The following is a 21,686-nucleotide window of genomic DNA, read 5'->3' as shown; positions in this document are numbered from 1 at the left end:
GAAAATCCATTGAAGAATATTCAAGGGAAGTAAAAATGAAGCACATGCTGCGGCAATTGTCGGTCTTTGTTTCAGAAGCAGCTGTGGTCTTAGGAGAAAAAAGAAAAAAGAAAAAGAAAAAGCATCAGATTTGAATGGAGACTATCTCTTCCCATTATTTCCTCCCAGGACCCGGCTCACAGGCTGCCATGAGTCCCTGCAGTGTCTCCCTGACCGTTTCTCAGTAGCCTCCACCCATCTATCTGTTGGTTCACTCATTCATTCACTGGGTGACCCTCCCTGAGAAGGGAAAGGGTCAGCCCTGTACACACCAAGATGCTGTTCCCAGAAGGAGCAGGAACAGACCCCAAATCAAGTCTTCCCCCCTGAGCTATACACACCTTGCTTTTGACCAAGACATTCACCCCTTCAAACGCCTCCGGCTTCACATCACCATCCATCAGGCCTGGGGAGCACCTCTGACCTGCCACTAAGTTCCCCTCCTGCCCTCGCCCCTCCCTCGGTAAGATGGGCCACAGGTGGAGAGCATCTTGCACTCAGCAAACAGTTAGAGGTCACGCTGGTTCTACAAAAAGCAAGATCCACATTAAAAGTGCAAAGAAGAAACTTTTCTGAGTGACAATGGGGTCCACATTGGGAGAGGTGTCAGGCCCAGGAGTCAGGACTCCACAGCAAAGGTACAGCGGGTACCAGGCATTAGGAACAGCTGGGGGCACAGCAGAGCTAGACTATGTGGCTGTGGGCCCAGCACGGGGAGACCAGCCTCTGAAGGCTGCATTCATCTTCCCAGGAAAGACACAATTCTCTTTCCCCTCAGCCCCGCGCCCCCCCCCCCCCCCGCCCCCCCGTTCCCCCTCTTCTGCCCTAGTTTCTTGTTTACCCATTCAGGGTCACGATTTATTTTCAGATCAGAGCGTTGTCCTCCTCACTCTCTGTGGCAACCCGCCAGCGCCATGTGCCGGCCACACGGGGAGAAGAGCGGCCAGAATGAGCCCGGCCTGAATGAGAGAAAGCAGGTCCGGGGAAGGTCCTCAGTCAGGCCTGGCCCTGACCTTCTGTTATCCGCATGGGCATCGGCTAGGAGTGCAGGGGGCCCGAATTCTCCGATCTCCGTCCTCCTGAAGAACAGAGAGGCTGACGTGCTGTTACAACACTGTCGTGGTGGTGGACAATGTCCTGAAGCCAGGAGTTGGCCTGGGTGAGCCAGGTGTGGTTCAGGGTGGGCTTCGAAGGGCCCAAAAGTAAACACTCCTTCAGACCATGCAGACAAATGAGTATGCATTCATTTTCATTTTTAAATTATGTTTATTTTATTGTTTATTAGATTTTATAAAGTTGAGTTCACTATCAGTTCCCAACTTCAATTTGGAAAACTTCTATTCTCTCTCTCTCTAAAGTCAATGAACATGTCCTCGGGCGAGGATAAAAAATAAAAATGAATGAAAAATGATACAGGCTGCCCTGGCTGGTATGGCTCAGTTGGTTGAGCATTGTCCCGTGCACCAAATATTCCCTGTCAGGTTGCGAATGTGTATGGGAGGCAACTGATCGATGTTTCTTTCTCCCTCTCCCTGTCCCTCTCCCTGTCCTCTCCCTGTCCTCTCCCTGTCCTCTCCCTGTCCCTCTCCCTCTCCCTGTTCCTCTCCCTCTCCCTGCCTCTGTCCCTCTCCCTGTCCACTCCCTGTCCCTCTTCCTCTCTTCCTCTCTTTCTCCCTCTCCCTCTCCCTTCCTTTCTCTCTAAAATCGATTAAAAAGAAAAGTGATACAGGCTGCACATGGATGAATCTTAACAACATGATGTTGAACAAAAGAAGCCAGACATAAAATAAAATAGCACATATTATATGGTTCCATTTATATGAAATGCCTCAAATAGGCAAATCAATAGAGACAGAAAGTACATTAGTGACTGATACAAGGTAGGGGGAGAGGCGAATGAGAAGTGATTGCTAATTAGTGGGAAGTTTCTTTTCGGGGGTGGGGGGTGGTGATGAATATATTCCGGAATTAGGTAGTGGTGATGGTTGTACAACTTTGTGAATATACTAAAAACCCATTGAATTGAACACTTTAAAAGGATGGACTTTAGCCCTAGCTGATTTGGCTCAGTGCATAGAGCGTCGACCTGTGGATTGGTCCTGGGTTTGATTCGGTCAAGGGCACATGCCCGGGTTGCAGGCTTGATCCCCAGTAGGGGGCATGCAGGAGGCAGCCAATTAATGATTCTCTCTCATCATTGATGTTCCTCTCTCTCTCTCTCCCTCTCCCTTCCTCTCTGAAATCAATAAAAAATAATAATAAATAAATAAAACTGTTGAAAAAATGAATAAAAAGATCTGGGGCACCCTTTACCCCACTTCCACCAGTGGGAACACCTGCATGAATATAGTACATTATTACAACCAGAAAATTGACAGCAATACTATTGACAGACTTTATTTAGATTTTTTCAGTTGTATGTGAAATTTTTTTTTTAAATATATTTTATTGGTTTTTTACAGAGAGGAAGGGAGAGAGATAGAGAGTGAGAAACATCGATGAGAGAGAAACATCGATCAGCTGCCTCCTGCACATCTCCTACTGGGGATGTGCCCACAACCCAGGTACATGCCCTTGACTGGAATCGAACCTGGGACCTTTCAGTCCGCAGGCTGACGCTCTATCCACTGAGCCAAACCGGTTTCGGCTGTATGTGAAGTTTTAAAGAAAAAATAATAATGGCAGTAGCCGTTTGAGTGCCAGCTGCACAACAGACTTACTGGGACCCCATCTCACAACAGCTCTGGGAGGTGAGGACTATCTCTCAGAAGAGGCTCAGAGTAAGAAAGTCTTTACCCAACACTGAATTTTTGTGGGTGGTGTGAGGTAGGGACCATTTGTTTTGTTCCACATGGAATCTGGTAGCTCCAGAACAATTTCTTGAAAAGCGTTTCTGTGTCCAGGCTCATACAGGAAACCAGGGATGGGGCAGAGATTCCAATCCAGAAACAGCTGACTCAACTGGGAACAGTCTCCACATCCCGTGTGGGCCTGAGTCCAGCAAGCGTTGCCCTGTCAGCACAATGCAGTGACTTTTAAGAGAGTTTGTCAAAGGAAGCAGGGCAGGGAGGTGCAGGCCAGTTCTAACTTGCTTCCTTCCCACAGAATGCTGAAACGTCTCACTCAGCCTTCTGCCCACCCAGCCCCGCCTTTTTAAATTTTTTCCTTTTCCTGCCTTCTTCTGGGGGGAAGATGGACATCTGGCTGTTCATGTGTGTTCCTGTGCACATCTTTGCTAAAGAAGTTCAAGGTCATGGGAGATGTGAACTTGAGTCACCAGGGCCACCCTCAGTCCTGCCCATTACCCTCCAAGTCTCCCTGAATCACAGAGGAACTCTATCAAACATCTAGGAGCCTCCTAGACTCCTCTTCTCCTTCAGCCTCCAGAACATTCCCCTCAAACCCTTGACCAACTTCTCATGATCACTTCCCCCACTCAGGCAGGCCATCAGAGGCTCCCAGAGGCTGCCCAACTCATCTTTGGTTTCCCTGACATCACCTCCGAGTGCCTTCTCCCAACAACAGCCAAAGGAAGGTTTCCAGAACTTATAAACCACACCAAGTTACTCCCCAGCTCAAACTCTCCTATGATTCACATCATCCCAGAATAGAACCTACTCCTGTGATCCCTAAGGAGGCCCAGCCCCTGCTCATCTCCCTGGCCTCCACCCCCCCCGCCCCCCACCTCATGTTCACCCTGTTCGAGCTTCAGCATCCTCCTTGATGTTCCTCAAACATGTCCAGCTCCTTTCCACCCCAGGACCTTTGCACATGCTGTGCCCTCCACCTGGGACACCCTTCCTCCTGATCTCATTGTGCACAACTCCTCTTCTTTCCAATTTCAGCTCAAATGTCACCTCCTCGGAGGGTGCCTCCCTGTACAACCAGGAGACAATAGGGCAGCCCCCACTTCACTCCCCAACCCTCACCCTCATTTGCATGATCTCCAGGCCATCTCTGCTTCCTGCCTGATTTTCTTCTCAGTACCTATGACCATGTGACCTCTCCTTGTTTATATATTTACCTTTTATGCTTATTGTAACTCCCGCACCCAGCACAGGGCCCAGAACATGGGTAGACCTCAAAATATCTTTGTAAAATGAATGAGTGAAGGAATGAACAAGTGAATGGACTGAAGCAATTAAGGGACCAGAAGTCACAAGAACTTCTTCTGACGTGCAGCTACTGTTTACACAGTGTGAGAGCCTGTTTACACCTTCCTCAATTCGGAGAAGACCCCAGCAATGGCCACTGGGCATCTCTAGAAGGAACCAGGGCGGGATGGAGATGGGGGTGCAGCCCAGCCCCACACTCACCTCGCTTGGTGCCATGCGGCAACCCCAACGCTCTGAGCATCAGCTTCCTTCTCTGGAAAATGGACCTGATGATAATTGTGAACTCCTCTGTCGAATGGATGAATGAATGAATGAATGAATGAATCTATGCCAGGGAATGATGAGAGCTTTGAAGACAAATAAGAGGACAGATGGAAGGGACATAGTGGGTTGACATGGTAATGAGTGGAGGCTCCTTGGAGGAGGTGACACTGAGCAAAATTTTGGGGGCTTTCTGGAAGCCAGAGATCCCCCCCGGTTGTGACCTCAGATTTTTTTAGTTGAAGTAAAATTTGCATAACACAAAATAATGATTTTAAAGTGTATAATTCAATGACACTTAGTACATTTACAATGTTGTGCAATCACCACCTGTTTCTAGTTCCAGAACATTTGACCCTTAAGAAGTCACTCCCCAAACTGCCTTTGGGAGCCTCTGATTTTAATCCATCTCTTGCGATGCCAGTGTCTGTAACATTTATTTGCAAATGTCAGATGTTCAGAGAAATAGACAGATGTTCAGAGATATGGCGTGGTATGGAAGGCAGTATGGCCCTAGGTGTCCATCGAAGGCCTTGAAAATGTGTGATTCCCTTATTTATTTCTTTGTTTGTTTATTTAGTTTAGAGAGAGGAAGGGAGAGGGATAGAGAGATAGAAACATCAGTGAGAGAAAACATCATCGTTTGGTTGCCTCATGCACGCCCCCATGTGCCCTGACTGGGAATTGAACCAGCAACCTCTTGGCTCAAGGGTTGACACTCGACCACTGAGCCATGCTGGCACGGCTGTGATTCCACTGTTAAGGCCAGCCCCCAAAAGCGTCCCTTGAGGAGACACCCTGGATGCCCGACCACAGGGGATCAGTTTAACAATCACGGAAAAGCCCTGGTAACATCTTTCAACACAAGAGGGCAGACTGATATTAATCGGTATGGAAAGTGGGCCTCCACTGAGAAGTCATGTACAGTATGATTGCATTGTGGCTGAGAAGAGGCGAAAAAAAGTAAAAATCTAGAATGAAATAGGCCATCCTGTTATAACAGTGATCTCTGGGCATTCACTTTGTTCTTAAATTTTCATTCACTCAACAGATGTTTACCTAGCACCTGGAGTGTGCCAGCCCACGCCCGCGAGCACAGGGATGGCATCTGAATTTAGTTTGTTTTCTGTGTGTTTTTAAAAAAATATATTTTTATTGATTTCAGAGAGAAAGGGAGAGGGAGAGGGAGAGGGAGATAGGAACATCAATGATGAGAGAGACTCCTGCACGCAACTACACTGGGGATTGAACCCGCAACCCAGGCATGTGCCCTGACCTGGAATCGAACCGTGACCGGGTTCATAGGTCAACACTCAACCACTGAGCCATGCTGGCCAGGCTGTGCCAGTGTGTTTTAACTGGTCAGTGAACACCAGGCACATTGTAAGTTTGGAACAAAAATGCATTCAGGGAATTAAACACAATGACAAGGGACCTGTGCACATTATTTACATTATGCTTGTCTGTGCTTCCTCTGGAACAGATTTTACACTGAGTACATATCACTTTGGCAACCAGAAGAGAAAATGCATAAAGCTAAACATGTTAGAAAATGTACGCATGGCCCAGCATCAACGTATAAACCAGGAGTTCACAGTTCGATTCTCGGTCAGGGGACATGCCGGGCTGCCTGCTCGATCCCCAGTGGGGTGGTGTGCTGGAGTCAGCCAATCAATGATTCTCTCTTCATTGATGTTTTTATCTCTCTCTCTCTCCCTCTCCCTTCCTCTGAAATCAATAAAAGTATATTAACAAAGAAAAGAAAAGAAAATGTATGCATGTATGTCGCTGCCCTCCCCCAACCCCTAGACCACTGAGGCCACAGCAGCTCCTAGCTTCTCACCAAGAATAAGATTGGTACATCCCAGCCTCTGAGGTCTACTCACCAGTCCACTAGCCACTCAACACTCTTGCCACTGTCTCAGGAGGTGGGAGGGTCCCCATGGGCCCCTCAGCTCTTGGCACATCTCCCTCCCTCTCTCAGACGCAGTTTCTGCAGCTGTGGAAGGTGGCTGCGACAGCTCCCACCAGGGCCAGCTTCTGAGTTTAACACTCTGATGTCACTGTCTTAAAGTTCTGAGTAATTTCTCAACAAGGGCCCCTGAATTTTTCTTTTGCACTGGATCCTGCAAATCAGTCAGGCTGCCCCTGCTGGATCTGTCAACAAGCTCTTATCCTGTGCTCGGCCATGATTTCCTGCCTGGGAAATGGGCAGCCTGCACATAGTGTCTCCCCTGTGTATGCAGTTGGTGCCTAATGTGTGATCCTTTCTCTTTCCGTCAGTGGTTCTCTTCCCCCAGCCTGGGGGGCAACAGATTCCTCTACAGGAAGCAGATGTTTCCGTCCAGTTGGAGGCCTGGAATTTCAGTGATAAGAGGGCCTTAAGAGAAAGAGAGAGAGAGAGAGAGGGAGAGGAAGGAAGGCCAGACAGGGCAGAAAGGAGGTTATTTGGACAGGCTTCCTCCCTGAGGTCCTGGGAGGGGTTCGAGCACAGAGCCTGTGGCCAACTCCAGAGATAGAATAATCGTGCTGATAACAATGCCATTTGTTTTATCAAGTACAAACCGGGGTACCCTCTGCATTGGGATAACCAAGGATGAAAGTCTTAAGATCACCTTCCTCAGGCCATCTGCCATGTGGTAGCTGGTGAATTTTATCTACAACATGGAGAAACAGGTCGTGTCCCTTTCCTGCTCCAAGCCTTTCATGGCTCCCTAGGGCTGTGAGTGTGAAGTCTACGTTCTTCCTTGTGACCCAGCCGACGGCGTTTCCTGCCCATCTGGCTCCCCACTCCCCTCCCAGCCACCCTGTTCCAGCCACACCTGCCTCCTCGATCCTGCTCCAGGGGGCTGATCACATCCCCACCTCAGGTCCTACGCACACGCTGCTCCCTGAACCACTACCTCCTCTGAGCAGCCTTCACCAACCACCTGTCTTTGTGTTGCTTTGTCTGTTTTTCCTCCTTTGCAAGAAGCTGTCAGAAGTCATCCTACTTGAGCCTTTATTTGTCGTCCATCTTGTCTACCAGGTAGTTGTGCTCTCGCTCAGGGTAGGGCCCCCCACAGGGCCGAGACACAATCAGTGCTCAGTAAGCACAAGTGAACAGGTGAGGAACCCCAGTCTTACAGAGGAGGACACAGGCCCAGGGAGGCCCCCAGTGCATCTATGGAGATGGGCTGTTGGACTCTTGGAGTCCGAGCCCAGATTGTACCAAATTCCTCTCCTGTAGGTAAATAAGGTTCCAAAGGCTGCAGGGAAAGGGCCAAGCTTTCCACCTGTCCAACTTTTGATTTGGGGAATCAGCCTAAGCCTCCTAAGTCTCAATTTTCTCTTTTATAAAAATGATGTTAGAGGTCAAGTCCATGGGGTCCTGCCTTGGGCTGCCACAGCAGGTGTCCTGCACCCCAGCGTCCCCTTTGTGCCCTCTCATACTGGGTGGCACTGGGGCCCTGAGAGGTCTTGACCTACACCTGGTCTCCAAGGAGCCCCAGTTTGAGGTAGAAGCAGAGTCAGACATGGACCCCTATGGGGTCAGGGTTAGGGGAGTGGAGGGAGTCCGGGAAGGCTTCCTGGAGGAGGAGGTGTTGGAACTGAGTTCAGAGGCTCAGATGTGGGGTCCAGCAGCATAGCCAATGGTGATGAGAAGCTGGATTCTTCCTCTGAAGCCTCCAGGAGAGCAGGAAGGTGAGCAATGCAGCCAGTTAAAGAGGTCCTGGGGGGCAGAAGGAGGGCTGTTTTAGGGGGTGGCCCAGAGAGGCAAATCCTTACTCCAACCTGTGTCTGGAGACCAGGAATGGCCTCCCTAGCAAATCAAGAGAAGAGGCTGCCACATCTGAGTCACCCAATTCCTGCAAGAACATTCGGCACTGGGCGGCCCCATGTGGGCCGTCACCAAACAGGAACACGGCCCCCCTTCTCCCCAGAGCCCCTCCTCACTGTCTTCCCCGAGGCCTCCTGCTCTCTGTTCCCACAGCTGTTCCTTCAAGGCCACAGAAGGAGAGTAGGAGGAGAGGGCAGGCAAAGGCGAGGCCATGTAGGCTGCTCAGCCAGAATTCAGGAATTTGTGGAGAGGGGAGCTTCCCTGGCTAAAGGTCCAGTGTGTGCTGGGGCTGTCTGAGCCTCAGAACTCTGTCTGTCCAAGATGTGGAAACTGAGGCTCACAGAAAAGGAGGGTCTGCACATGTACACACCCCGGTTCTCTCCTAAGAGCTAAACTTCAGCCTGGAGCCTGCAGTATAAATCTGATCACATCCCTCCCTCTCTGGCTCCAAACTCTCCCAAGGCTCCCCAGTACCTGGAACAAAACCCACACCTCACCATGGCCCATGAGGCCCTACCTGGCCCCTCAGCCCACAGAACCCCCTACTCTCCTCCCACTCACTCTGCTTTGGCCACCTGGCCTCCCTCCAATGCACCCAGTCCATCCCTACCTCAGGGCCTTTGCACATGCTGTGCCCTCTGCCTAGAGCACTCTTTGTGAGTTATTATCCCTGTTTAATCTGTAAAGAAAAGCGCAAAGAGAGGAAGTCATATGCCCAGAAACACACAGCAGTTCCCACCCAGGCCCATCCGACCAGTCCCCACCCCCAGCCATCTCCCACCAATGGTGCCAGACCTCTAGAACAGCCCACCTCAGAGTTGATTCTCAGCCCCTCCAGGTCTTGCCACCTCAGCTATGTGCCGAAGACCCTCAGGCCTCGGGTCCAAAGTCCCTGCTTAGGGAGCTCCTGGGCCAACCCAACCCCCACATCTCCCAGTGTCCCTCCTGCTGCAATTTCTCCGCCCCAATTTCTGCCCTTCATTTGGGCAGATGCTGGAGCCTTCAAGGACGGCAAAGCCAAAAATAATCGGGCGACCTACCTCCCAAAAGTGGAGCAGCCCCGCCCAGCCACCTGGCACGGTGGAGGTAATTAGTGCACGAGGCAATGAGGGTAATTAGGTCTGTGGGATCCAGACCACAGATCCATGTTAGGAGGGGGCTCTCCTGGTCCTGGGAACTCGAGTCCATAACCCAGCGCATGACCCCAGCCCCCAACCCCTTTGTTCCTGGGCCTAAAGGTGCCTGGCTCTTACTTCCTGGGTGCTGTTTATTTAGTGAATTAACCTTGGCCTTGGGTAGAAATTGAGTTGGATCTAAATTTAAGGCAGGCGACTTTCACACACACACACACACACACACACACACACTTTTGTTGTTGTTAATTCTCACCCAAGGGTATTTTATCCATTGATTTTTAGAGAGAGTGTAAGGGAGGAAGGGAGGGAGAGAGTGGAACATCTTTATGAGAGAGACACATCGATTTGTTGCCTCCCACACATGCCCCAACCAGTGCCAGGGATTGAACCTGCAACCCAGGTACATGCCCTTGACTGGGAATCAAACCCATAACCCTTCAGTGTGTGGGCAGATGGTCTAAACACTGAGCAACACCAGGGTAGGGCCACTTTCACCAAGACTGGGACATCAAACTCTCCTCTGCCGTGATCCCCATATATCCACCCAATGCTGGGAGATGCAAAACCCAAGGGAAGCCTCAGTCCAGCCCTCGGGGTGCCTTCAAGCTTGGAAGTCAGTGTTAGTCACAAACATCCCCAGCCCCTTGGGGTCAGGATTGGGTCAGAAGGAGGGTGGGTGTTGGGGAGGTCTGGAGAAAGAGGAGGGAGGGCTTCTCAGAGAAGAGAACATGGAAGATGGGGCTTTGAGGGATGAATAGTTTTCCCCAGGCTAAGGTGTGATGCTGGCTCTACTGGCATGGCTGTAGGGGAATGAGGAGAAGGAGGAGGATGGCTGGAGAGGCACATAGGAGTTCAGAGCTAAAGATTTAGAGGATATCACACCAGGTTTTACCTGAGCTCACGCCGGGTTGGGACCCTTCAACCCTAAAAAAGAATATTCTAAGAGCTTTGCTCTGGATCGAAACCACATGCCCAAACACTCAAGAATAAATGTGTTTATAACAGTGAACGTTATTAAACTCCTGGGGCCATGCCCTCGTCACTCAAGGACTCATTGGATTCTTACTGGAAACCTCAGAAGTGAGCAGCGTTCTTACGCACATTTAATAGATGGAGGAACGAAGGCACAGAGAGGGAGACTGGCTTCTTCAAGGTCACACTGCTGGTGTTAACATAAAAAACATTCAAACCTGTAAAGAATTTTTGTGAGTTTATTTGAACCAAACTGTCGACAATTGCTGGGAAGCAGAACCTCAACTAATTGAGATAATGCTCTGGAGAATGGTGGGGTTTCCTCTATTTTTATACACTGCAATCAAAGGAGGGACGTAGGTGGGTTACATGAAATCCATTGGTGAGAGACTAGAGAGGTGGGAGAAAGCAAAGCGGGGAAACCCCTGGGATTGGATAAAAAGCAAAATGATAAACACATACTTAGGTGGGTACAGGAACAATTAACATGATAACAATGAAGGAATGTGTGGTATCTGTCCCCAAGGGCTCCAGATAAAGGGAAGTCACAAGTTACTCAGACATTTCAAGGGTATGTCATCATAGATGCAAAAAGACAGACAGGCTCAGTTAAGGTAAAGGTTGACCTTGTCAGTGAAGATACCGGCCTAGGAGGTGACTACCCACCATAACTGCTTTTAGCTAAGGTTTAATTTCAGACCATCCTTTGTGGTTACTTTAGGTCTTTGAGTTTGCAAGACTGCCACGCAGGCCTTCCCTGAGCTTGTCAGGTTAGCCTGTGGCCCGCACTGGGAAGAGGCAGCAGGGCTGGGAATCACTTTCTGGCTCATGTGACTCTGGAGACAACCAAGGACCAAAACTGGAGCCTAGGGATCCATTTCTTCTGGAAGCATTTACCGCGTCCCTGCTGCAGATCGGGCTTGCTCTAGGTGCTGGAGCAAAGCTGTGTGGGCAAAGAGGTGGGCAGTAGCCAAATCGTTCTATAACAGACCTAGGTGGCCATGGTGACCCGCGCCGTGTGGTTGGGCACGTGACTTTGGGGAAGAATGACAGACTTTCCCTGATCGGATAGGACAGGAACCCTCCAGGGAGCAGAGAGCATTTAGCCTTAGCTCAAAGGTTGGGTCAGACTTAACCAGACAGAGGTCGTAAGTTCACTCGGCAAAGTGCTTCCCTCGAGCCAAACAAGCCCTTTTAGTTCCTTTTTGGTCCCTCCAATGACAAGTTGCTCGTTCCCTCATGTCCTTCTTCAAGCTGTTGCTTCTAGTCAGCCTCTCTGCCCTGCAAGGAGAAGGGGCCTCAGTCTGTGTCTATATCCAGGGGACAGTGAGGAGCTACTGGTGTCAGCTGGATCCTCCCTGCCTCCTCCCCCACCTCAGCCCCGTGAGCATCAGCCCATTCTCCAGGTGAGAAAAATCAAGTCCGAATTGACAAAGCCGCTCCCTCAGTTTGGACTTGACTAAGACAATATCAGGTTAGGGCTGCTCAAGGCCAGCACTGTCCCAGCCCCTCCTAGAGCCTGAGGGGAACCCAGGAAAGGATTCACCTCCCCACTTTCTCTCCTGCTGTTGCCTTCTGCCCACACAAGGAGGAAATTTGGCCTGGGCCCCTCCCCACAGAAAGGCCAAGCGGCCCTTAGCTACCGAGCCGGAGTAGCCCAGCATTCAGCACACCCTGGGTGACTTCCAGAAGCCTTGGTCCTGCCGGCACCTTTCCAGTTACTTTTTTTTTTTTAATTATATTTTTGGTAATAAGGAAAAGTCACTCTGCACAGAACAGACGGCATTCTCTTTGTTCATGCATTTTGTGGCTTCGGGCCTGAGAGCAAAGCCAAATCTTTTGCTGGTGCAGATGCCTTTGTGAAGTTAGAAGCAGAGTCTGTGCTTCCATTTCCCCAGTGAGGCTGGGGGTCCAGGATGTGCCTGCCCACCAGGAGTGCCCAGATCTGGCCACAGTTGAACAAATAAACAGGTAACACACATCAGGGATATCACAGAAAGGGAGGGGGGCCTGGGGCAGGATAGGGTGAGATCCTTTCCAAGCCCAAGTTGGTCTGAGAAGCTTCTAGAAGAAGAGCGACCGTGGAGCCCAGCCTGGAAGGACAAGGCAGATATGAGTCTGAAGGAAGGGTGTGCCTGGTGGAGGGAACAGCGTGGGCAAAGTCCTGGAGGAAGTAAACTCAGATCTTGGCCTGAGAATAAGTCTCCAGAATTCACCTAACGGCAGTTTGAAGGTAGCTACTAGCTCAGATGTGTGATTCTTGTCCGGGGAACAGAAATAAGAGGGAAAGGAGATGTGACAGAGAAAAGGAAAAGCAAAACCTCTGAGTGGTCAGAAAGCTTAACTGTGGCGAGGCGCAGAGCTTCAGGCATGCAATGGCGTTCTGTGACTTGGGGCGGGGGAGGTGATCACCGTGTATATGAACATGCGATCCTGACATGTATGTGCAGGGGTGCACTGCCTCTGACCAGAGGAGCAATCCAGCCATGCGGACCTCCAGCTGACTCGCCCATGTGGTGGGAACTGGACACCGACATTCATTCCCTCCACCCTGGATTCCGGGACCCTAACACACATCATCCGGCCGTCGTTGGCTTTGTCACAGTTGTCTTGCCACATAGTTACAGTTCTCTGTCTGCCCGTCTCTGCGTCTCTGCCTCTCCCCCCAGTCTCTCTGTCTCTGGGTCTGGGTCAATGTCCGTGCCTCACCCCAACCCCCTTACCCACCCTTACTCGCCGCCCTCCCAGCCCTTTCCCCATTGCACCGGGCTCTCCAACCTCCTTCCCCCGGCCCGCCCCGCCCCGCCGCGGAGGGCCGGCAGGGGGAGCTGCGGGAGACCTCGGGGATGTGGAGGGGCGGGGAGGCAGGGAGGCGGGGAGGCGGGGCGGCGGGGCGGGCGGCGGCTGCGTCGGGACCCGTTGCAATGGGACCGGAGGCGGCGCAGGCGGCAGCGGCAGCGCAGACAAAGGCGCGGGCGGCGCGGAGGGCGCGGGGAGTCGGCGCCGCGGGCCGCACCCGACTCCGCCGGGACACTCACGGGGAGCCCAGCCGGCAGGGTGAGCCTGGCCAACCGAGACTACGTGCTGGCGCGGGGGGCCCCGAAGTTCCCGGGCCGGGGGAGGGCGCAGGGAGCCCCGAAGTTCTGGATACGGAGGCTGAGGGCGGTCCGGGAAGCTCCGAAGCACCCGGTCTTGCGGGGGCTCAGGGGCCAAGTTCCGTAGCTCGGGTCGGGAAGGGGACAGGGAGAGCTTCCCAAAGTTCCTCGCCCAGCCCTGCAGGAGGCTGCGAAGGTGTCTCCGAAGTTCCAGACCTGGGGAGGTGCGAAGGGACCCCGAAATTCTGGACCTGGGCATGGAAGGGGGCAGAGGGTCCCCAAAGTTCAAGAATCGGGGCGGCGCGGAGGATCCCCGAAATTATGGGCCTGGGGTTGGAGGAGGCAGATAATATGGTCCCGAAGTTCTGGACCCGGATCCGGGTCGTCACGGGGATCTTGCAGTCCCGAGGTTGGGGACCGCATATCCCGAAGTTTCGGCGCGCACTGGGCGCCCCACTCCCGACGCGTGTGGGGACTCGATCCTGACTGTCAGGATCCCGGACCGGGGCACCTGGGTGGGCTTCGCCCGCACAAGCGGTTAAGGATCCCGGGCACCGGGCGGGGTGGGGCCCCCTCCGGGCGCCTCGCGGCCCGAGGCGTAAGGGGCATGACTAGTTGGTGAGTAACTTTTCCCAAACGCGCAAGTCACAGCAGGAGCGCCCCGTCCGGAAGGGCCGGCGTTCCTGGGACCCCGGAGCCCCAGACTGACCCAGGACTGCCCACAACCTCGGCCAGAGCTGTCGCCCCTCCCCCATCAGGGGCTCGGGTTTCAGACCCCGTGACCAGGACAGCAGCTGCCCAGGACTCGGGTGGGGGTGCAGTCCCCCTCGACCACGGAGACCACTAAGCCCGGGCGTCCCTTCCCCCAACTTGCCTCCCCTCCCCCAGGTCCCTCCTGAGTCCCCTGCAGATACTCTGGATGCAAGTTTGAGGGGCAGGGGGAGGGTCAAAAAAATCCCCCCCATGCCCCTGCCCCCCGCATCTATTCCTGGCTTCTGTGGGGTGGTGGCTAGAGAGAGGCGTGTGGGGAGCCCATATTCAACCTTGGTTCCACTCAGCCCCCTTGGTATTGGGAGTGAGTGGTGATGGGAGACCTGGTAGTGGGTACCAGGGTGGTCCTGTTTGGCTGCATCTTGTCTTTTTGACAAAGATGGGGGCTCCCTGATTGGACTTTGACACCGAGTCTGTGCTCTGGGAGGCCAGTGGGGATTGGTCTCCCAGTAGGCACCTGGTGATGCCAGTTTTTGCTGGAGGCTCTGGCTTGAGGAGCAATAGGTGATTGTGTGGAAAGTATTGAAGGGGAGCTGGCTTTGGCCTCCTCAACCCACCCTGAGACTGAGGGGGCTTCACCAAGGTTTTAATAACCCAGATGATGCTAGGTTTATGCTGAGAAGCCAGGGGCCACCTCTCGGACTCCTCTCGGACAGCCATCTCTTGCCCAGGGTGTTGTAGGAGCTTCTCCAGGTGGAGAGAGGCAGGGTCTCCTTGATCTGAGTGATCTACTGATTCTCTCACCTTTTGGGTTGAAATTCCATGAATGGTGCACCTGGTGGTGAGTCCTGAGGTTGGACCTGCTTGGCCTCCCTCAGCCTGTCCTGGGGGACACTCACAAGTCCTTTCTACCCCAGAGGCCGAACCAGCAGCTCCTGCCACCTCTCTGGCTGCCCCTTGGAGCCCACCTAGCCCAGCCTGACCAATGTCCACAGCCAGGTGAGCCCCTGCCCCCACCGGCTTGGCCCTGAGCCCTCTGGGGGTGCCTAGTCCCCACTGAGCACCCTCTCCCCATGCAGGGAGCAGCCCATCTTCAGCACCAGGGCACATGTGTTCCAGATCGACCCAGCTACCAAGCGGAACTGGATCCCTGCGGGCAAGCATGCACTCACTGTCTCCTACTTCTATGATGCCACCAGAAACGTCTACCGAATCATCAGCATTGGGGGTGCCAAGGTCCTGGCAGGGCCTGGTTGGGGTGGTGGGCCTGGATCTGGTTGTGGCCTTGCTGTGTGCCCAGGGACAGGTCTAGAGGAGCCCTGACCCTTTCTGGGCCCCAGTCTCTTCCTCGTGACATGGCTCCGACAAGGACCTTGGAGGCACTCATATAAAGTGATACCCTAGTTGCTCTCATGTTCATTATTTAACAGTTCCATTGACCTTTAACTTTCCTCTCCTTTCCCCAGGCCATTATCAATAGTACTGTCACCCCCAACATGACCTTTACCAAAACCTCCCAGAAGTTTGGACAATGGGCAGACAGTCGTGCCAACACTGTCTACGGCCTTGGCTTTGCTTCTGAACAGCATCTAACCCAGGTGGGCCTCAAGGGTACATGGTGGGAGGGACAGGGCTGGGTCTGTGTCATCTCTTGGGTGCATTGGGGCCCCTGGCTAGGTGCTGGGCCTCCACCTTTCCAGCTGCAGAAGTGGACAAGCCAGAAGCCCTTCCCTGTTCCCTGATTCACATCCCAGCTCTGTAGGACACCTCCAATTTCAACACACCTTGCCCCTCTCTGGGTCCCAGGAATGGGCCGGGTGCTTCCCCACACACACTAGCACTGTATCATCCCTGCCCTCCACCCTCTGCTGTCTTTAGACGTCAGTATTGCTTTATCCATGGTTTCCCTGGATGGTTGGTTTGTGCTCTCTGATTCCCGCTGAGGGCATGACGATTTTCTTCTATTAGCGTTCGTTTTCCTTTCATATTTAGGTCTTGAATTTACTTCTGTGGGTAGTGTATGGTAGAAGTATTTATTCCCACAGTAGTATCCAGTTGATCTTGGGTCATTTTTAAAAATATATATTTTATTTATTTTTACAGAGAGGAAGAGAGAGGGAGAAACAGAAACACCGCTGCCTCTTGCACACCCCCTACTGGGGATTGAGTCCACAACCTGGGCATGTGCCCTGACCTGGAATCCATAGGTCGATGCTCAACCACTGACCCACACTGGCCCAGTGATCTTGGGCCATTTTTGAAAAGACCATTTGCCCCCAGTGAATTGCGCCAGCCCCTTTGCACAAATCAAGTGGCTGTATAACTAAATATTTATTTTATTTTATTTTTTAAAATATATTTTTATTGATTTCAGAGAGGAAGGGAGAGGGACAAAGATAGAAACATCAATGATGACAGAGAATTGTTGATGGGCTGCCTTCTGCATGCCCCACACTGAGGATTGAGCCAGCAACCTGGGCATGTGCCCCCGACCAGAATCGAACCTGGGACCCTTCAATCCCCAGGCTGACGCTCTATCTACTGAGCCAAACCAGCCAGTGCTAAATATTTCCTCTAAAAAGTATTTTCAGTAATACTCTTTGTAATACTTTAAGAAATAAAAAATAAAAACAAACAAACAAACAAACAGAAAAAAGTATTTTCAAACTGCCCTAGCCGGTTTGGCTTAGTGGATAAAGCGTCGGCCTTCAATTCTGGTCAAGAGCACATGCCTGGGTTGCAGGCTCTGAAATCAATAAAAACATATCTTGAAAACAAACAAAAATTAATATAACAAAAATGAGAACAGGACAATCACTTTCTCACTGGCTAGGGCTGAGGTCCCAAGACCTGTTTTCTCTTTGTCATACAAGGATATTTGGGGGACTCTTTCCCCATCCCCACTTGAGAGTCTGTACTTGTTCTTCAATAAATCTCCACTTTTGCTATATTATCTTAAAAAAAAAAAAAGGATATTTGCATGTGTTCTACGCATTAGACAGATTAGCACCCACCTGAGGCTCTCCTTGCTGAAATAAGCTCGATGGAGAGGGAAAGGCGATTCCTTTCTCAGGGTGGCTCAATGTAAGCCTCCCCCATGAACATCCCACCCGCTGCTCTCAAGCTCACTCTGCCCTTTGGGACATCATTTTCCAAGCCTTCTTCCACTTTCCCGGTTCATGAGATGAGGGGCTGCAGCGTTCCCTTTGTAAGTGACAGGGATGGTTCTGGCTGGATGGTAACGGGCTGGGGCCCCAGGGGAGGGGGCCAGGAGTTTGTTGACTGACTGTTTCTGTCCCCCCTCCTCAGTTTGCTGAGAAGTTCCAGGAAGTGAAGGAAGCAGCGAGGCTGGCGAGGGAGAAATCTCAGGATGGGGGGGAGCTCACCAGTCCAGCCCTGGGGCTCTCCACTCATCAGGTCAGTACTCCCTGTCCCATGCCTGCCCAGCGATATGAGGGGTGGGGGGAGGGAGGGGGGGCTGGGCTGTTCCTGCGTTGTGATGTGCTGGTGCCCAGAACCAGATGCTCACAAATTGTGGCAGAGGCCACGGAAGAGGAGTGTGGGTGCCATGGATCATGTCAGGGGGAATGTGGCCTCCTGGAAGTTGAGATGGCTGAGGGGGTGGAGTAAAGAACTGTTCCCGGGCAGTTTCCCCCATGAATTTACTGTGTAATTTATTAACCACCTACTGTGTACCAGGCCCAAGGCTGGACTGGGGTTACAAAAATGAAAAGGCAGGCTGGCCCCTGCCCTCAGGGCTCCTGAGGTGAATTCATAACAAATTCAGCTTGGTGGAGAGGGCTTCCTGAAATGGATGTTGAAATTTGGCCCCAGCGGGGTCCTGTTCCTAAGGTTACAGGTTGCTCCCCATGTCCCCAAGGGCAGATTTCGAGTATCTCTGGGTTTAGACTGACCTGCGTCAGGTTTGCTGCTGGGGAATTGGTGAGAGCTCAGGCAGGCCAGGTTGGGGGCCAGAGTCCAGAACTCTGGTCTAGGGGGGCCACGGGGAACCATGGAGGAGGGGTGAGAGGGGAAGGGCGCCTGCTCTCAGCCATGACCTCAGTAACATCAGCCCTGAGCCTAACCATGATCTTCTAACCGGTCCTTGACTGACACCCCTCCTCCCGTAACCCCGCTTCTGTCCACACCCTTAGGTGCCCCCGAGCCCCCTCATCAGCACCAATGGCCCCCCCAGCGACGAGAAGCTGTTCCGCAGTCAGAGCGCGGAAGCCCCTGGCCCCGCCGAGCGAGAGCGGCTCAAGAAGATGCTGTCCGAGGGGTGAGGGGGGTCGGGCGGGGTACCGCGCCGCGGCAGGAGGTGGGGGTGCGCGAGCCGCTTCTCAGAAGCCGCCCAGGCGCGACGGGCGGCGGATCTGACCATGGACCCAAAGCCTGGGACCCGGAGGCGGGTGACCCCAACAATCCTGCCTCTTCCGGAGTTCGGGAGCCGACCGCGCCCTTGCACGCGCTCCGCTTTGGCCACGCCTTCCGAGGGATGACCCTGCCCCCGCCCCGCTCACGCCTCCTCCGGATAGTTCTACCCCACGGAGCCTCCCAACCCCACCCCGCCTGGCTGGGTCCCGGTGGGCTGACCCGGGCTCCCGCCGCATTCCCATTGTCTCTGAACAAACACCCGGCGCCTGTACCTACCCCGCCTATTGCAGGGATCGCACCGCCCAGTCCCATTCACCCTCCGGCAGGACCCGCCTGCCCGGACTTCCGCGCCTTGGCTCCGCCCCCACGCCCGCCCCGCCTCGGCCCATCGTACAGTTCCCAGCACTGTCCAGCGTGGCCCCGCCTCCCAAACCGCCCGCCCGCCATAGCCCCGCCCCCAGCCTAGGTCTGCCCCGCCCCCTCTCGTGCTGCCCCGCCCCTAGCCTGGCGTGGCCCCGCCCCTAGCCTAGCGTGGCCGGGCTGGCTCGACCCGATGCCGACCCCTGCGTCCCCGCAGCTCCGTGGGCGAGGTGCAGTGGGAGGCCGAGTTCTTCGCGCTGCAGGACAGCAACAACAAGTTGGCGAGCGCCCTGAGAGAGGCCAACGCGGCCGCCGCCCAGTGGAGGCAGCAGCTCGAGGCACAGCGCGCAGAGGCCGAGCGGCTGCGGCAGCGGGTGAGGGCACCCTTCCCTCTGAGACCCTAGGCCTCCGGCAACTGTGGAGCCCTGCCGGAGCATGTCCTGCCTGTCCTGGGTTCACCAACTGGCTATGTGATCTCTCTAGGTTACTTCCCGGAGCTTTAGTTTCATGCTCTGTAAAATGGGTCTGATTTAGCGCCCACCCCAAAGGGGTGTCAGACCCTAAAGTCTTCCCTGCCAGGGGTGGGGTGGTAACTCCAAGCAGAGGGGGCGGGACTGAGCAGAAGGCAGATTCCCCAGAGAGGTGCTGATCATTCTGTCCACCCAGGTGGCTGAACTGGAGGCCCAGGCAGCCACAGAGCCGGCCCCAGTCAGTGAGAAAGAGGGGCCAGGCCAGGCGCTGGAACAGCTGGAGTCCTTAGTGCAGACCAAGGACCAGGTGAGCACTGAGCATGTGAGTATGTGTGTCCCCAGGCCTCACCTTCCCTGACCTCCCGTGGGAGAGCCAGGACCCCCAGAACACCCTGGGAACTCTTCTCCACTAGGAGATCCAGACTCTCAAGAGCCAGGCCAGTGTGCCCCGAGAGGCCCCTGATGCAGTGGATCGGGAGGAGACGCAACAGAAGGTGCAGGTGTGTGTGGTTGCCAGGAGATGGGGTGACTGCACTTGGGCAGCCAGCTTCTGGTGTGACACAGATTTAGTCTCTTCCCTTCCTGGCTGGTCCCCTTTGGCCTGTTTCTCCATCTCTAAGTGGGGTCAGGAAGACATCTACCTAAGGTGAAGGACTGGGAAGAGCAGATGCATGGAAGGTCTGAGGTGGCTTGTAAACGGTTGTTCTTGGTACGTTTTAGATCCATTTACTCAACTGGCAATTTTTGAATCCCTGCTGAGCTTCTTGACTGCATCAAGTCCTCACACCTCCCCAGCCTGCATTTGAACACAGGTCTGGCTGGGCTGGCTTTTGCTAAAAAACTTTATCCAAGAAACAGTCATGGGGCATGTCCTCAAAGGCCCTGAGACGGGGAGGGTATCAGTGTGTCTAAGGAACCACAAAACCAGTGAGGCTGAGTAGGAATGAGAAAGGAGGAAGGGGATGTGTAGATTTCATCCCCAGCCTGATGGGTCACAGGAGGGCTTTCAGAAGAGGGCCGTCATCAGTTCTGTGGTGTTCAAATTGGCTGGGGGAGCAGGGAGTGTCTTCAGCACAGGGCAAGTGGCCAGGGCTGACAGCACCCCCTTCAGTGACCCTGGGCTGGAGTCACTGTTTATGGAGATGGGCCCAACCACATGGCCAGTGTTCTTCCCTTGATAGCTTGACTTTGGGCCAAGGGAGATCAAGAGACGGAGGGGGACTTGGCCCACAGTGGGAACTGTGGAGATGGCACTCGGAAACATGCCCCCAATCAGGGCTGGTAACCCTGCCCACCCTCTCCCTGCAGGACCTGGAAACCCGAAACGTGGAGTTGGAGCACCAGCTGCGGATGACAGAGCGCAGCCTGGAGGAGGCTCGGGCTGAGCGGGAACGGGCAAGGGCTGAGGTGGGCCGGGCCGCACAGCTGCTGGACGTCAGACTGTTCGAGCTGAGCGAGCTGCGGGAGGGCCTGGCCCGCCTAGCCGAGGGTGCTCCGTGAGCCTGGCCTGGCCACCAGTCCTTGTAGGAGCTGGAGCCTATGGGAGCAGGCTCTACACAAATGCTTACCATTTGGGGCATGGGCTGGCCGCAGGCGGCCCAGCAGGCCACTTGCCCTGGCAGGGACCAGGGCTGACAGCCAATAGAGGGCTTGGCTGCTTACAGCTTAGGGGCTACTGGGGGCTTTTCGTTGTGTAAGATTTCTAGACTCTCCACCAGGGCACATGCTGGTGCCCAGATTACATTTCTAAGCATGACTGTGTGTGTGTGGTGGGTGGACACTAAATGTTGTCATTGGACCTTCTCCTGTCTCCTCTCCAATACATCCTAGCTGTCCTCTGCTCATGTAGGGCTGGAAAGTTACTCGAGGCGAGCAGGATGAGGCTCAGAGCCCAAGTGTGTGTGTGGCGGGGGGATCGGGGAGGGGCTAGGCCACACAGCTGCCTGGTCCTGCTGCCCCCATCCCCTGGGGCTCAGCGCATGTTGTCTAGACCAGTTTGGACTTAGGTGGCCCTGGTTCAGCCTCCCTTCACCCTGGCTGCAAACCCTAGATTTGATGAGGTGGGCAGGCATTAAAGACCACAACCATGTTCTCCAGAGAAGAGGATGATCTCACCAACCTCATGGCCACATCTGAAGAGGTGCAGTTGCTATGTCCACTTACAGACGAGGAAACTGACCCTGAGGGACTCACCAACCCAAGGTCACCCACCTGGAACAGCCAGCACTGCAGTTCAGTTTTGGGCCTGGCCCAACAGGAATGAAGAATTGGGGGTGGGGGTGGGGGGTGGTGGAGTGACATTAGGTCCCAGGGGACTTAAAAGGCACAGGAAG

The 21,686-nt window shown here is 53.7% G+C and overlaps 1 protein-coding gene across 2 annotated transcripts; it reads left to right on the top strand.

Annotated features, from left to right (window-relative positions):
* Positions 1 to 13,267: 13,267 nt before the first annotated feature.
* HOMER3 (homer scaffold protein 3) lies at positions 13,268 to 21,639 on the top strand. Of its 2 annotated transcripts, none has more exons than XM_070416486.1 (10): positions 13,268 to 13,400; positions 15,067 to 15,148; positions 15,229 to 15,385; positions 15,616 to 15,747; positions 17,459 to 17,566; positions 18,304 to 18,428; positions 19,101 to 19,257; positions 19,550 to 19,675; positions 19,767 to 19,853; positions 20,662 to 21,639. In XM_070416486.1, the coding sequence occupies exons 2-10, from the start codon at positions 15,135 to 15,137 to the stop codon at positions 20,851 to 20,853; spliced, it is 1,098 nt and encodes a 365-aa protein (XP_070272587.1). In that variant the 5' UTR covers positions 13,268 to 13,400; positions 15,067 to 15,134; the 3' UTR covers positions 20,854 to 21,639. The 2 variants fall into 2 exon arrangements, with proteins under 2 accessions (XP_070272587.1, XP_070272588.1); XM_070416487.1 differs by having other exon boundaries at positions 19,550 to 19,660; positions 20,662 to 21,637.
* Positions 21,640 to 21,686: the final 47 nt, after the last annotated feature.

The sequence above is a fragment of the Myotis yumanensis genome, unplaced genomic scaffold (assembly GCF_028538775.1).
Source record: "Myotis yumanensis isolate MYYU_CA2020_CCGP unplaced genomic scaffold, mMyoYum1.0.hap1 SCAF_5, whole genome shotgun sequence".
Taxonomy (NCBI): domain Eukaryota; kingdom Metazoa; phylum Chordata; class Mammalia; order Chiroptera; family Vespertilionidae; genus Myotis; species Myotis yumanensis.
This window is presented reverse-complemented; position numbering and strand designations above follow the sequence as displayed.

Bases quoted from the DNA above. Each gene is read 5' to 3' on its own strand.
- HOMER3 (XM_070416486.1), top strand. The intron at 15,748-17,458 runs GTGGGCCTCAAG...CCCCCTCCTCAG, and splicing joins CTGAACAGCATCTAACCCAG to TTTGCTGAGAAGTTCCAGGA. The intron at 17,567-18,303 runs GTCAGTACTCCC...CCACACCCTTAG, and splicing joins TGGGGCTCTCCACTCATCAG to GTGCCCCCGAGCCCCCTCAT.